The following is a 16,816-nucleotide window of genomic DNA, read 5'->3' on the forward strand; positions in this document are numbered from 1 at the left end:
GGCCTGGTGGCCGCTGCTCCACCATTCTCTCTGCTCATAATTACGATTTCCGTCTTGGTCGTGACGGGAAGGAGGACGGGGAGACACGACGCTTCATGACTGCTTGTCACTCCTACGATAACCCCCTCCAACCCTGGCATACACGATACCCTTCTTGAGATACGACCCCTGTATGTAGAGAGACGACCTTCTGAGACCACCCTCACCTACAGTAGTTACGATCATGACACCTCCGTTACGATACCTTCCCCTCACCAAGCATACCTCACTCATATCTACGATACCTGGTCCCCGCTGTCGAGTATGCTGCCAACTGTCGATCATGGATTGTGTCAGCTGTCGAGTAAGGTGCCAGTTGTCGACCAGAATGCTATCTGTCGACCAGAATGCCATCTGTCGACTAGGGTTCCAGCTGTCTATCAGAATGCCAGCTGTCGACCAGAATGCTACCTATCGACCAAGGTCCGGGCTGTCGACTATAGTGCAAGCTGTCGACCAGGGTGCTAGCTGTTGACTATAGTGCAAGCTGTCGACCAGAATACCAGCTGTCGATCAGTGCCAGCTGTCAACCAGAGTGCAAGCTGTCGACCAAAGTACTAGCTATCGACCAGGGTGCCAGCTGTCGATCAGAGTGCCAGCTGTCGACCAGAATACCAGCTGTCGATCAGTGCCAGCTGTCAACCAGAGTGCAAGCTGTCGACCAAAGTACTAGCTATCGACCAGGGTGCCAGCTGTCGACCAGGTGCCAGTTGTCGACTAGGGTGCCAGCTGGTCGACCAGGCGCCAGCTGTCGACCAGGGTGCCAGCTGCCTGACCAGGGTGCCAGCTGCAAGAACATCACCAGCCCATAAAACCCAAATTCCTGTTTAATTATTTATAGTAGGTGCTACCAGAGGGAGGAGCTGTCTATAGGAGGCCGTGGTAGTGGTGGCAGGTGATAGTGGTGTGGTGGGTGGTGGGTGGTGGGTGGTGGTGGGTAGTGGTGGTGGTAGTGGGTGGTGGTGGTGGTGGTGGTGGTGGTGGTGGTGGTGGGTAGTGTGGTAGTGGTGGTGGGTGGTGGTGGTGAGTAGTGGTGGTGGTGGTGGCAGTAGTGGTCAGCAGTGGTAGTGGTGGTAGTGGTGGTGATAGTGGTGGTGGTGGTAGTGGTGATGGTGGTGGTAGTGGTGGTGGTGGTAGTAGTGGTCGTTATAGTGGTGAATTGGTGATGGTGGTGAATTGGTGATGGTGGTGGTGGTTGTGGTGGTGGTGGTTGTGGTGGTGGTGACCTTTATGGTAGACGTTCCCTCCTTCCCTCTGTACCTTCGTTCCATCCTTCCCACCCCTCCCTCCTACATTCCCTCCCTCCCTCTTCGTACTTTCTCTCCCTTTCTCCCTTCATCAATGTAACCTCTCTCCATCCCTCATTCTCTCCCTCCCAACCTCCCAGGCCACCACTCCTCTTCCTCCACCACTCCCGCTAGATTCTCCCTCCATTCACCTCGCCGTCTCACCATATTAGTGACGTACGGAACGGCTTCCAGATATCTAGTGTCCAAACGTGGTTAGCCTTAGAGTGAATACTAGATAGTACTGCGGATCAAGAGTCGCGTCCGGATAACAAAGCTTTTTGAAAATATGACGTTAAATCCACGAATCTGTCCCAATAAATCATTCACTAAATATTGTATAAAGTCAAGTTGGTTACACCCAGGTGACGCTTAAGATACAAACACTTCTCTATAATAACACCTTGAATATATACAATTCCATAATTAATCATTATCGTTGAGACATTCATTAACCATCTTTCCACACCTCTACACCTGGCTAATAACACCACTTCCATACTGAGGCATGATTGACACTCCTCTATCTCACATCTATATAAAGCATTGTTTTAATCCTTCTTGCCACAAATGGTCAAGAAAGGAGGCACTGCAGCGGGCCTATTGACACAATAATTAGCAGCCCTTATTAAGCACTCTAACTTTATCTCACTTAACCTGTACGTCCTACCTCACTCTAACCTGTACGTAACCTACCTCACTCTAACCTGTACGTAACCTACCTCACTCTAACCTGTACCTAACCTACCTCACTCTAACCTGTACGTAACCTACCTCACTCTAACCTGTACCTAACCTATCTCACTCTAACCTGTACCTAACCTACCTCACTCTAACCTGTACGTAATGTTATCCAGCACTTGCTCTTGGTTGGATAGAGTAAGAACCTTTGTTATGTCAATTTCCCATAACCTCGACTTCCATTTTATATATCTTGATTATGTCGTCCCTTCAGTCTATAGGTTTCTCATTAGGACGTAGATTCATATTTCTTAATCTGTTCCCACACTCAAGGTTCCTAGTGGGAAGGGGTGGTGCTGTCGTCCCTCTCTCAATGCTTAATAGGGAATCGATATCCATTCAGTTGTATTGTGACCAAATTAGGACCCAACATAATTCAAGTGAGGTTTCATGTACGTGAGAAATAGTTTAAGGAGAATCTGGCTTGTGCTCTTTACTAAGGCTCCTTGATTATGAACCTCTGTATTTTGTTAGTCTTGTTGCTGCCATAAATGTATTGATAATTTTGTTGGTTTCTAGTTTCCATTACTCTTGATTTCTCACAGTTGGATTTCTCTATGTCTACGTTGTTCAGTTATCTGGCCTCTGTGTTTCCGTTTACCTTTCTATACTTCCTCCTCCTCCTCCTCCTCCTCCTCCTCCTGCACCTTCCTCCTACCACCTGTGTACCCCGCACTCCTCCACTCCCTACACCGCCGTGCACCTCACAGGAACTTGCACCAATTTCTTCAATATCCGAACTGTTAACTCTCTTCCTCCTTCCTCCAATATTCTTCCACCACTTTTATTTCTCCACAAAAAAGTCAATCACCACCTGTAGAGAGGAAGGTGCCCTACACCCCCTCACTACCCTCTACACCCCCTGTGTACCCTATCAAGGACTGGACGAGTCATCGCCTGTAGGAGAGCGACGTCCCCATACCGGCCTTCTCAGGTGCACCATTTACAGCGTCCGGACCACCATGTATGGAGGTGTTGTGGCCGGGGCGGAGACGAGAAGGCTTGCTACAGGTGGTGGAGGGGCGGGCCCGTGTTGGCTGTCAGTACCTGTTCCTGGGGCCTCCCTACCTCCGGGCGACACTGAAGAAGGATATCCTAGCAGAAGGTCGTGGATCCTGAACAGAGAGACTCGCCGTGGCATGCGTAGGGAACATTTGCGAGAGGGAGGGAGAGAGGGAGGAAAGGAGGTGTGTGTGTGTGGGGAGGGGGGGTGCAGGCGCCTTAAAGGAACCACCCAGTGACGGCGAGGGGGGCACAGAGGTACTGTCGAGGGGCTTGAAGGATGGGAGTGCCCCCAGGAAGGAAGCTAAAGTAGTCGTTATACCGTAGGACTCCAAGGATCTTTTTTTTTAAACGGGATAGGAATGAACGGCGTCTAGGCCTTCCTGAGACGTCTGGGAGGAAGAATGGGGGGGGAGAGGGGTGAGTGGGGTGAGAGGGTCAACACTACAGAGGAGCGGTATAAGGCTGAGGAATAATGAGATTCACTGCTCAACACAGCCCCCCTCCCCTCTCCCCACCCCTCTCCTCACGTCTGAGGCCCACCATGGGGTTACCAGGCGGGCGTGAGGTGAGTGAGGGAGGGAGGTGATGGGGTATGTTAGGGAGGGTGGGGAGGGAAGAGCGGAATAACAGGTGAGCTGAGGGGTGAGGGCAGGGGTGAGGGAGGAAGAATTACGTAGGAGAGAGGAAAGAATTTCAGAAGAATAATGAGAAGAAGAGAGAGAAATAAGAGAACACACAGAGAGAAAGAAAAGGAAAAATGAAAATAAAGAAAGAAGAGACATTAAAAAACGAAAAAAAGAAAGAGAACAATTAAAGAAAAAGAAAACAGAAGAGAGAGAGAGAGAGGGGGTGATTACGACTTACACACATTCTGGGGTTGACCTTGGCCTCACCTGGCTCACTAATGTATCAAATACCTGGTCTCTCTCTCTCTCTCTCTCTCTCTCTCTCTCTCAGGAAGGGGAATGGAGTTGTTGTAGACTGGGAGGGAGGGAGGGAGGGAGGGAGGAGGGAGGGAGGGAGGGAGGGAGGGAGGGAGGGAGGGAGGGAGGGAGGAGGAGGGAGGGAGGGAGGAGGGAGGGAGGGAGGGAGGGTAAGTAATGTGTAAGCGCCACAATCCTCTATGGCAGCACAATGATGTTCAATTCAATTCAATTCAAAACTTAATGGCATATTGTCTACTGTGGTGAGGAGGGAGGAAGAGGCAGGAAGGAAGGGAGGAAAGAGGAGGGGAAGAGGCAGGGGGCGAAGGGAGGGAGGGAGGGGAGAAGAGGCAGGGGAATGAGGCAGGGGGAAGAGGGGAGGGAGAAAGGAAGGAAGAGAGAAAATACGAGTATATAAGCAGTAACAGGATAAGGAAAGGGGGGGGAAGGGAGGGGAGGGATAGGAGGGAGGGGGGAGGGAGGGAGGAGGAGGGAGGGAGGGAGGGAGGAGGGAGGGATGGAGGAGGGGGAGGGAGGAGGAGGAGAGGAGGATATAGGAAGGGAGGGTTGGATGAATCGAGGGAGGGGTAGGGAGGAGGGGAGGGAGGAGGGAGGAGGAGAAGGGGAGGGCTGGAATGAACGAGAGAAGTGGCGAGGGGAAGTAACAAAGTGTGAGACGTGGTAAGGATGGAGGGTTGAAAGGGGGAATGGAGAGAGGGTCGGAGGGAGGGAGGGATGGTTGGAGGGTCGGAGGGAGGGATGGTTGGAGGGTCGGAGGGAGGAAGGACTCCACTAAGAGAAAGCAAAGAAAGCAGGGGGGTTAATATGCTGGTGTGTGTGTGTGTGTGTGTGTGTGTCGTCCAACCCGGGGCCATAGAAAATGAAGACTCTTGGATGGGTTAAGGGTAGACTGTGCTATATTTGTATTCCATATAGGGATGTTTTCTTTGACTTCCCAGTTATTACTATAGCATATACTTATTTCTGAACGGGAGATAGAAAGATAGGAGATATTTCCCAGACAACCTCAAGACTATGGGAAATATCTAAACACCTCCCAACTCACCGACGTCACCCTGAGATCAAACTATAACAAAGACTTCAAAGATGCATCTCTCACATGATATTCTCAACGCCAGAACGAGCAGTAAGTAAAGCCTGGCGTTTCCCCTCAGTATAGGATGTTACACTTATGGAAATTACGCCAGGCTAACGTTCGCCAGGTTATAGTAGCGGTTCTCTGTGGTAGTGTTCTAATAGGTCCTAGTTCTAAAAAGCCCCAGATCTAATAGGATAGACCCCAAGTCGTAATGGTTAAGTTAGATTGGGGCCTATTAAACCTGGGATCTATTAGAACTAGGGTCCATTAAGATAGGGACCAATTAGGGCTAGAATTCAGTCCTAATGAAGAGAGGGGAAGAGAGTAAAGGAAGGAAGGAAGGAAGGAAGGAAGAAGGAAGGAAGGAAGGAAGGAAGGAAGGAAGGAAAGAGAAAAGGAAGGAAGGAAGGAAGGAAAATGTATAAGTGAGGGATTAAAAAAGAAGGGAGGGTGAAGAGGGAGTGGATGAGGGAGTGAGGAAGATAGGTAAGAGTGTAGGTAAGTACCAGAGCGTCTCCCTTAACCTACCTACCATTCAAGGAGGGAGAGAGGGGGGGGGGGTCAGTGCTCCAGGATGCAGTAGAGGGATGAGGTATTGGTGTGTGTGGATGGAACAAGCTGCCATTTCGCCACTCCCGGAATTCTAAATAGCTGCCTAGACGAGTTCCTTCTCCTCTAGAGGGCTTATTAAAGGGTCTAGGAGGCTGATTAAAGGGTCTTGTTTCTGATTAAAGAGTCTAGGAGCTGATTCAGGTGTCTAAAGTCTGGTTTTGACGTCTAGGGACTGATTTAGGCTTCTAGGGGCTGAATCAGGAGTCTAAGAAATTAATTTAGGGGCCTTGGGGCTCATTTAGGGGTTTAGGTGTCTGATCTAAGAGTCTGGTGGCTGATTTAGGTGTCTAGGGGCTGATTTATGAGTTTAGATGACTAATATAAGTTAAAGGGCTGATTTAGAAGCCTGGATATCTGTTCTAGGGGACTGAAAGCTGTTTGGAGGCTATCTTGGTTACTGGGGACTATGCTGATGGTGTGAAAGGACTATTTTTTTAGGGGGGGGGATATTGAGAACTAATAGTCATTCATGAAGAAAATGTACAAAAAATTCCAGCCCCCGAAAATACAACACTGGCAACTGGTCCTAATACCCGACGCCGCCACGCCGCCTATAACCCCACAAGTCGTTCCAGGCTGAAGTATTTTTTTTTCCATCTATTTCATTTCTTTTCTCTTTAATCACACTCAAGAAGATTTCGCTCACTTCCTCTCTCTCTCTCTCTCTCTATCTATTTTTACTTTTTTATTACAATTCAATATGTGAGAAATAGTTACAATACGAGGAATAAAGAAGAAAGTAATGCTATAGTTTTTTTTATAGGGGATACGAACATATTGAAATTATCTGAAACAATGTTATTATAGATCGTTCGGGAAGGTATGCGGTGGAAGAGGATTACTGACTGCTTTTCTAACTATCATATACACGGCAAGAAGGTTTTTTTTTATATTATTATTACAAGTGTGTGTGATACTTTGTAAAGGTGGTAAAGTCCCTTCTCATACACACTTGAGTACATTCCAGCCATGGTGAATGTTTAATCTATGGTTAAGTGTCTTAGAAACTCGTTAGATTGAATTAAACAACCGAAATATATAAGTTAATATACATCAGGTGTTGAAAATTACTCTGAGAAGTCATTCATTATTCACAAATATCACATTACGGATTTTCAACGCCTCAAATAACCACAAAGTAAACGCTTCCTATTATTCATTATATTCATTCATGTATACATAATACATTACTCTACAATAATTACGGTATAATATTTAAAATGTTATAAAGCCTTGGATGTGATATGGTTCAGCCTTCATGCATACCAGACCTTTTGAAGTTGAACAAGACGGTGAAATTCCTGAGGTGAGATACAGCGTCTAGACTCATCATAGAAAACGACTGAAGAGAAAACGCAGGGGATATTATGATATATTTCCATCTGGTACTAAATCACTTTAGGGGCCAAGTCCTATTGCCCCAAATTGACTTTTCACTAACTTATCAAAGCCATTAGGATTAGAAGCCATCTGGATTAGGTTGGGACCCTAATAGGATTGGAGGGTGGGGGGGGGGAGGTTTTTTTTTTAGGGTAGGTCCCATTACACCGTGTCTCGTTTAAAAACAATTGGGTATCATTGGTTTTATTCAGGTAGATATGAACGCCTTAAAGCATATATAAACAAACTACGATCAACGCCTCGAATCAAACACACATAACAAACTAATACTGAATCTTACCGCCTAAATTCAAAAGTATACAACATCAATTACACAATCTCTTAATGCAATAACAACAAATAACACAACTCAACAACAATAACACAACCCAATAAGAAATAACAATCACTAAAATAACTCACGCAGCCACTAGGGTAGTGTGAGGGGACAGAGGGCGTTGTTCTTGTGTTCTCTTAAGTTATTTTCAGTTTTTTATAATGGCTATAACTTAGAGAAAATTAAATAATGGGTAAATGTAACGAACACTAATTATATTACTTTCTTAACCATTGTTCTTCCTATACGAATTTAACATCTAATTCTAAGTTTAAATTGTAATAATAAATAATTTCTCGTGATTATAAGGTCAAAAAGAGTGGATAAAGAGATAGGAACATTGTATATCAGGTTATCAACACCACGTATAAGGGAAGATACAGGTAATTCCATCCGCTATTAAATTAGGCGAGTTATATGTACAAAAATCTTATTCTCTCTAAGCGCGTTATCAAAGAAAACGTATTCATTGCTACCACTAACTAATGTAAATGTTCTATACACCACACCGAGCCATCCTTGTGTATAATACGCGAATCCCTTGATGCGTTAAACATTTTTCTTCATGACATTATTTTTTTATGTTAATCACAGTGTAAATGTATATATATATAACGGCCATACACTTACAATCCTTGAATATACAATCGTTCTGTGAAAAAAAATAATGCACAATACATCAAATATACGATAAAAATGTTGAGATCAAATGCACATAATATTGATATCATTCTATAATTACTTACCTTCAGTATTACATTTATAACGATACATAATCACTGAAAACGTGTCCGAGTGAGAGATATGTTTGTATACACCAGTCAGCTGGCAGAGGTCTGTGTATACACCAGTCAGCTGATAAGGTATGGCGTGTGTATAGACGTCATGTTTAACTCATTATGCCCGTATCTTTCCAAACACTGATTACAAATAACTGCTGTAAATTTTATACAAAGTAGTAAAATAAACAATGACTAATTTAACCCTTCAAGTTTGGTGGAAATTTAAGCTCTATAGTGTGAGGCGAATCATCAGACATATTGATCTTGCAGTGAGTAAAAAAAAACAAAAAATATTAAAATTTGTACGTCTCATTATACTCTAAAACTGTACTCAACTTTACAAAACATTAACTCTTGGGACAGTTACAATTCCTCAATAGACGAAAGAATTGTAAATCAAATACCAAAATAAAAATGTGCAGTATAAAAAAACATGCACAATTTACACCCATATTAACTTCTTACTTAAACCTTAACCTGTAGTGAGAAATATATATAAAGGTAAACACTAATAAAGATGCTATATATGCTACACTGGTTACAAACACAAGACTGAGGCAACACACAAAGGTATAGATCACAAACACAGTGTCCAGTAACATGCTTTGTCCAGCCAAGAACCCGTATGTGCAAATCTTTGGTGGGTTGAGAGAGAGAGAGAGAGAGAGAGAGAGAGAGAGAGAGAGAGAGAGAGAGAGAGAGAGAGAGAGAGAGAGGTGATGCTAAAGACTTCACACGTGCACACTAGTGAGTCGTGCTGGCAACAAACGGGGCCGTATTGTTAAATCGTTTTTAGAAGAGTCTTAAGATGTAGTCAAGAATCCACATGATCAGTCTGGATATGACGCCTCGGAGACGACACATCACAGACCCAACACCTTCCCAACACAGTCTCAGGAACACCAACAAACTGTACACAGTTACAAGAGTCTGGCGTCACTTGTGGATTCTTCACTCATCGACTCCTAAAAACGGTTGGTAAGAATACGCCTCTTGAGGAACCTTCCACTAACCTCTCCCAGAGAATGAAACTGTGGTCGTTGAAGGTTGGTACAGTGTGCTGGGGGTTCATCTGTACACAGAACACAGACAAAACGAGTTAGACACTGACCAGACAGATGGCTTTACAGTGACGACGAGTGAAAGACGGAATTAAAAAAAAAACACACACAAAAGTTAAGACACAGAGGGAACCATAGAATAGGTTGGCTGGTCGACGCAGCCGGTGATGTGATCTGTTGCTGCTAACGTCCCTCTAGTGACGGGCGCAGAGCCTAGGAACAGTGGACAAAACATTTATTAGCTGTTAAGTCGTGTGTGTCCCGACACTTAGATGTCCTAAAGAGGTAGTAAGCAGAGCAGCTGTCAGGGGTAGAGTGGACAGCACTTTGGGACAGGACGGTAGAGCAGCCAAGATGGATGACTAAATGGTGGAGATGGTAGTGAAGGTACGTACCTCTCCCAGAGCACCAGCCCCTGGTCGCTGACGGTAGGAACTGTGTGTTGCGGGTTGAGCTGTAACACAGAGAGATGACATTAGTGACTGACTGTACTGCCTCACGCCACACCGAGACACAGTGCAGAGAGACACGAAGGAGACACAGCAGCAGGGGACCAAGTGAACGTGCACGACGCCCCGTCTCACACACGACAGACAGAGAGAGAGAGAGAGAGACAGTAACGGTGCCCCGTCTGTCTCACGTAGAAGAGAAGAACATTAAACGAGAATGAGATCAGAGACTCCCCTCCGAGGCTGTGTTGAGTCTCACCAAAAGCAACAAGACACGTGTAAACCTCCTCTATAAATAAGCCAAATATAAGCGTTCAGAAACATCAACTCTGACGTCCATCTATAAACAAATCTGAGTGAATAAATGAGCGTCTAAAAGGGACGAACATATTTAGATAAAGATTCAAGTCTCCTAAATTCACTTATCTTGGTGTTTACGTGTGTCCTGCTGGAGGGGCGAGTGTGTGCTGAATATTAGAACACACTTTACACAGGACTTAGATCAGGTCACACACACACTGGGTCTTTGTTCATGCAGGTGAGAACACAACAAGATGCAGAACACAGTCATGCACTTAACAACAACAATAAACCATTAAACAACAAACAAACAAACAGACAAAAACAAATCTCACATAACAAGTAATCTTTAGTACAGTTTTAGTCCAATAATCACTAAACACAAACGCAGAAACGAACACAGTTGAGTACTATGGACTCTAAACCAGGAAATACAAGTTATTGGATGAGTACAAGTGAGTACTATATAATTTAACGGTGTACTCGATGTATTTTATGAGTACTGAACTAAACTGTATTTATTTATGTGTTTGTAGAATAGAAAATAAGAAAACGGAGAAGAAATTAGGGGTCACTCGTGTAAAAATGCATTAGTAAATTAAAGGCAATACTTGTCATGTTAGCCAAAAGAAAACGACCCCACGACACTGACGATCATAATGCCTATATATATAACGCTACATAAAATTCTCTAAAACATTAATTACTCAGGAATCAATACCACCATTATCTGTCTCTCTCCCTTCAGTGACAGATGTGAACTAATGCACCACTATATCTCGTCTCTTTAATAATAGAATTTAATGGTGCAGCATCACTCAAGAAACTGACACTACTGGTGGTATTTTTCGCGCCAATTGTTGACATCTTGGACGCCTGTGAGGAATGTTTGCCAGGTCTATTTACCTTCTGAGTTCCAACATGAGGGAGGGGACCTGCGCGCATGACGTCATATCTCGCGATATTCATTTGTTTATTCAGTCCGTCCAACCTGACGTTCATGGGAGTCGGATTACCGCATAAATCTATTATTGACATTACGCAAAAACGGCTAATTCGTTGTAAATACATTAAACAAATTTAGTTTTTAATAAGATTCATGTCGTCAATTTCATCTCTAATGTTATTCTTTAAAAATCAAACAATTTTATGTATCGTTTTTCAAGTTTTGATAAATAAAAAACAAGTCGCTACCTGGGCCACACAACAAGCATAATCTCTCATGTCACCTTTATCTAGGCCACGTATCAAGCATTCCAGCTACAGCTTACTTGGCCCTGTTGCAAGCATTTTCTGTCACGTTTTACTCTATTACAAGGCCCTGTAGCAAGCTTAAACACTTCCTTTAATTACCCCTGGACCCCGATGTCATGATGTTTGGTTCTCAGGCCCCGTAACAAGCATAACAGCCCCGTTTCCATGCATCTGGGTCACGTGGCCAACATACCTGTAAAGCAACACGACCTGGGCCACGTACTGAGCATAGATATCACGGTATAAGTTAGCAAGGCCCTGGACAAAGCATATGTAGGAGGCTGAGTCTGTGAGGAGCTATGGAACCCTGAGGTGAGGATGATGAGAGAGAGGGAGGGAGGGAGGGAGGGAGGGGGAGTGAGGGAGATGAGGAAAATGGAAGGGAGAATAGGAAACGAGAGGGAGGAAGAGATGGAGGGAAGAGGGAGGAAGATAGGAAGGGCAAGAGTTAGGAAGGAAAAGAAAAGAATAAGAGACAAGGAAGAATGTAGGGAGGGAAGGCGCAGAGAAGGAGGTAGGGAGGGTCGGGAGGGTAGGGTGGTAGGGAGGTAAGGGAAGGTAAAGGGTCATGCCTACCAGGAGACAATAAATCAGGGTAGCTTTAGGGCAGACTAGGGTAGGGAGGAGGAGGGAGGGAGGAGGAGGGAGGGAGGAGGAGGAGGAGGGGAGGAGGCGGAGATGTTAGGGGGGAGGGAGGGGGGAGAGAGGGAGGGAGAAGCAAACAAGAGGGCACCCCGCAAAGACCAGACTTGGGGTTTTGCAAGTTCCCCTGATGATGAACCACCTTAACGTTAACTGCAGGGTTAGGTTAGGTTAGGTTAGGTTAATCTTCAGGATATTAGCTAAGGTGTCTAGGTTAGGTTAGGTTAGGTTAGGTTAGGTTAGGTTTAGGTTAGACTACAGGATACAAGCTGGGGTGTCTAATCTTCAAGTGATCCATCATTTTGTTTGCCCTTAACAGAGGATAAGATAATATATCTGGTGGCAATATCTACCGTAAGAGTGTTAAAGAGTCCGTGTTCAGGGGTTCAGGTTGCCGCGCCTCATTTGCATGTTAAATGACGACTAGAGGTTGAGCATTGCCGCGGCGCCTAGGGACCTTCCGGGCAAATTAGGCTTAACGCACGTAAAAGGCGACATTAAGACGAGTAAGCGACGGTACTGACCAGCCCAGCCCAGCCCCACGGAGTCCTACGTCCGGGGGGGTTAAGAACAGTCCCCAGGGGTCTACCAAAAGTTATCAAGGTCCTATGAGCTTCCCAAGGCACTAAGAACAGTCTTAGGAAATCTAGGATCAGTTCCCAGAGATCCACGAGTTGTTCCCAAGGGTCTACCAGCAAGTCCTCGTCAGTGCTAAGAGAATAACAGCATCTAGAAGTCCCAAGGGGTGTACAGTATATATAGTCCCCAGGAAGCTACGAGCAGTTCCTAGAGGGCTGCACGTAGTCCCCACCATCTACAAGTTGCTGCCAAGACCTCCCCTTTATATAAGATCTGTCTACTTAACCCTCCCAAGACAAGCTGGAATTTGGCTCAGACTGACAGCAGGGGTGGAGGTGGGACGGAGGTGGGACGGAGGTGGGACGAGGTGGGACGGAGGTGGGACGGAGGTGGGACAGAGGTGGGACGAGGTGGGATGATAGTGGGATGGAGATTGGAGGAGGTGGGGCGGAGGGTGAAGGAGGTAGATCTACAGTAAATAGGACGGAGGTGCGACGGGGATGGGGTGGAGGTAGGGCGGAGGGGTGGAGGTAGGGCGGAGGTTGAGAGAAGGAGAAGGTCGAAAACTGAAAGGAGGAGACAGGTTGGAGAGTGGTGAACCGGTCAGCAGCAGGCAGGGAAGGAGGGAGGGAGAGAGGGAGGTATTGGAGGCAGGGAGAGTGAGAGAGAGAGGGGGGGAAGAAGAAGGCGAGGACCTCTTGAGACGGTCAAACATATTGAACAAATAACACTAAGACGATCTGTGTTTACCTTCGTGTGCACCATTATACATTGGGGGCAACACAATGACTGGCCCCACACACACACACACACACACACTGTCCCTCCCACCCTCTTCTTTTTAAAACCCCTTGAGTACGAAGACCTTGAGTACATCCATTGGGTACTCAAGGGTTAATGACCTCGTACTCCCGAGTCTGATTTTTCACTTCGGAGACTTTTAAAAGAAATTTGTTTAAGAAAAGTTTTATCCCTATCTAAATCTTGACGAAATTTCTATCTAAAGTAATTATCGTCTAAGGTAATTATTGATCTAGGTAATTATTGGCCACCGTAATTAATGGTTAGGGTAATTATCTTATAACGTGATTATTTAAAAGGTTATTTCAAGATGTCTTTTCAACGGGGTTCGTCTCCACCATGTTGATACCCTGACGTCACCATTATTTACCCGCGACAAAAGGGGCGAGTGTGTCCTGTACAAACACTTCCTACGAGAGTCGCTTTACACTCATACACTCACACATAGGTCCCTCTAAATGAGTCCAATAGTCTAAATAGGCCCCCAGTTCCGATAGACCCCAACACCAACACTAGGGCCTAATCATCGTGTTTAAAATTAACTAAGATTAGATTAACAACTACATTAATCAGTTCCTCAATGGGCCGTCAGCAGACCTAGGAGGGGGGGGGGGCAGGAGGAGGTGAGGGCCCATTTGACGAGTCAGTGACGACCTCAGACACATGACGCGAGCAGGGGAAGGATTAGCTGAGTTACCCCTCCCCGTTCTCTCTGATTCAACTTTTTCCCAGAACCACAAATACTTTCGTTACGTGTTCACTGCCCTCACCATTCATGCATGCTATTTTAAGCCATTACATCACCTCTTCTTTTAGCTCATTTACTTACTGACTCATTCACTCACTCACTGACGGAGAAAGAATTAAACTGAATAAAGAGTTGGTGCTCCGAATAGATATCTCAGTTAATATTATTTATTGACTTCTAAAATATAAAATAATTTAATATTTCTTGTTGTGTTTTTAGTTATTAAATTATAAGAAAATTTGTATTATTATTATTATTATTATTATTATTATTATTATTATTATTATTATTATTATTATTATTATTATTATTATTATCGCCAACTATACCAATATCTTTTTTCTGGCCTCGTCTCCTCACCGCTGTTCACTATCGCCTTATAAGATCATCCTCAGCTTAATAATCGTCTTTTTTTTGTTACGTAATCATAAACGGATGCGAAGTATGAGGAGCGTTAAGCTGGACGTATAAGGGTATCTGGGGGGAGCACACACACACACATAGACCCAACATAGTGCTGAGTGAAGCCATGTTTGCGTTCGTGTCTCTTGCCTCGCCCTGTCCGTGAAGTCACCACCAGATGTTTGGGTTCGTCAGATTGAAGTCGGATTATCCCTTCTATTCAGATGTAACTTCTTAATTCGGATTTGTTGGTTTAATAATAGTTATTTATCACTTCATCCTCAAGTTGTTTGCGTTCGTGAGTTAAGTCGGATTATCCAATTATCAATCTATAATTAATTAACCTGTCCACATACCTTCAGTGACGTCATCCCTCACCTTTGCAACAGGTTTCGTGTGCGTGTGTGTGTGTGTACATCCGGTCATGTATGCGTGCGTTCGTGTATAAAGGCGACTGTGAGTGTGTGTGCTGTTTTGGATGCATGTTACCGTGTGTGTGTGACTGTGCATGCGTGCGGCCGGATATGCGTGCGGGAATGTGTTTACGTGTGTGTTAAGAACAAAACACAAGCACCTCACTATACCTTCTTCTGTGCCATAGTGTTTTAATAAGCAACATACATACATACATACATACATACATACATACATACATACATACATACATACATACACATCCCTAGCCTAACTGTGAGTCAGGTCAGGCCAGGTGACTCAGCAGGTGACTCAGCAACAGGTCATCTCAGTACAGTATGACCTGGATTCTTATCATCTCATATATCACCTTATCTCCTAACTCATGATTTAATTAGTGCTTTTGACAGGTACAGTACAGGTGAAGGTACAGGTACAGTACAGGTGTGAATACAGGTACAGTATAGGTATTGACAAAGGTGATCAAGTACAGTTACAAATACAAAACCTCTTTATATAGTTTGTAAATTATATCGTGTATTACCTATAAACATTACAAATTAACTAGACTATATCAACTATAATTTATATACTTTGGGAACGAACCAATAGGGTGAGGGGGGGGGGGTGGAGGGGCGTGAGTCAAGTGTGTTTGTAAAGATCAACAATAAACATTTAATCCGTCTCGGGGTCTGGTGGGGTTTATAAACATTATATACGATTCAATGCCTTTGGTGAGGGCGGGAGAGCCTGTCGACACCGCATATAGAGTGTCCAATCCCTCTGGTCGCTCGTGAATATGTTTTCGTTCTTGACTTTATAGCGGAGTTTATTTACATCTGGGAGTAAGTTGGTGTACGGTGACTCGCTGATGTGGACTTTGTGTTGTGGGGGTATTAATTGACTGGTCCAGTTAGTGGGGGTGCAGGGCGTGACTGTATGTGCTCTTAAGAGTGACTGTCAGGACCAGTTAGTGGGTTAGAATGTGACGGTGTGCTGTTCTTGAGTGCACTGAGTTAGGGGGGTGACAGTTTCTGCTTTGGGGTGACTGTCTGGACCAGTTAGTGGGTTAGGATGTGACTATTTGTGTGCTTTTTGGGTGATTATCTCGTCCAGTTAGAGAGTTAGGTGACAGTCTGTACCTTTTTGGGGTGACTGTCTGGTTCAGTTACTAGGTTAGGACGTGATAGACTGTATGATCGATTCAGAAGGCAAGGACGTAACATTCTGAGAGTAGGTGACTGAACAAGACCAGTTAATGAAAAACATGCCGAGAGTAAAATAAGAGCTCACCAGTCACAGAGTTAGAGCCTGTATCAATCAGAGTATCTGGTGACTGTATAGACTGTATGGACCACTCACAAAGACAGGTCGTGCCAGTCAGCATGCAAAACGGCACCATCAACACAGGTCTACACTACCACACAGACTCAAGAGGAGAGGAGACTCACCCTGATGAACCACGGCCTCTTGTTCTCCGCCTTCAGGAGGTCGACGATCTTCTCCTCGTGGTCCACCTTCAACACCTTCAGGGTCATCCAGACGGCGCGACAGGGGGCGCTGCCCTTGTAGAAGTAAAACTCGGTGCTTAACCAGGCCATCTTGGGGGCTCTCGGTACTTACAAACCCCTAACAAGGAACTTTAGGGCTCTTGAAGGGACACCTAAGGCACTGGGGAAGGCAATGAAGGAGGTGTGGAGGGCTCCTGACCAAGGCACTGAAGGGAGTGAGAGGAGAGGGACGAGTTGAGGCGGGTCACTGGCTGGCTGGGTCGCCCGGATGTCTCACCAGCGTCGTGTAGAGGCTGACCACACCTGGGGGAGGCAACACTCTGGTTACTAGTGACACATCCTCAACATCCTCTCACACCAACCCCTAATATGGCCTTTAAACAACGATAGATAAACATTTTAAGCCATTTATAAGCATCTAACACATCCTATATACTAGTATTAACATCTT

At 45.1% G+C, this 16,816-nt stretch overlaps 1 protein-coding gene across 2 annotated transcripts in view; it reads right to left on the reverse strand.

Moving 5' to 3' along the window:
• The window catches only part of LOC121860993 (glutathione S-transferase 1-1-like), a 143,528-nt gene that overhangs the window by 39,335 nt on the left and 87,377 nt on the right, over positions 1-16,816 (reverse strand). Inside the window, exons 3-4 of one of the 2 annotated variants that reach the window (XM_042358425.1) lie at positions 16,306-16,668; positions 9,218-9,276 (exon numbers count right to left, since the gene is read on the reverse strand). In XM_042358425.1, coding sequence (XP_042214359.1) covers positions 9,218-9,276; positions 16,306-16,455 — 209 coding nt within the window. In that variant the 5' untranslated portion in view covers positions 16,456-16,668. Of the gene's footprint in view, positions 1-9,217; positions 9,277-9,660; positions 9,720-16,305; positions 16,669-16,816 lie in introns of both variants that reach the window. The other variant, XM_042358424.1, reaches the window with a different exon arrangement.

This window comes from Homarus americanus, unplaced genomic scaffold, assembly GCF_018991925.1.
Source record: "Homarus americanus isolate GMGI-L3 unplaced genomic scaffold, GMGI_Hamer_2.0 scaffold52806, whole genome shotgun sequence".
Lineage (NCBI taxonomy): Eukaryota > Metazoa > Arthropoda > Malacostraca > Decapoda > Nephropidae > Homarus > Homarus americanus.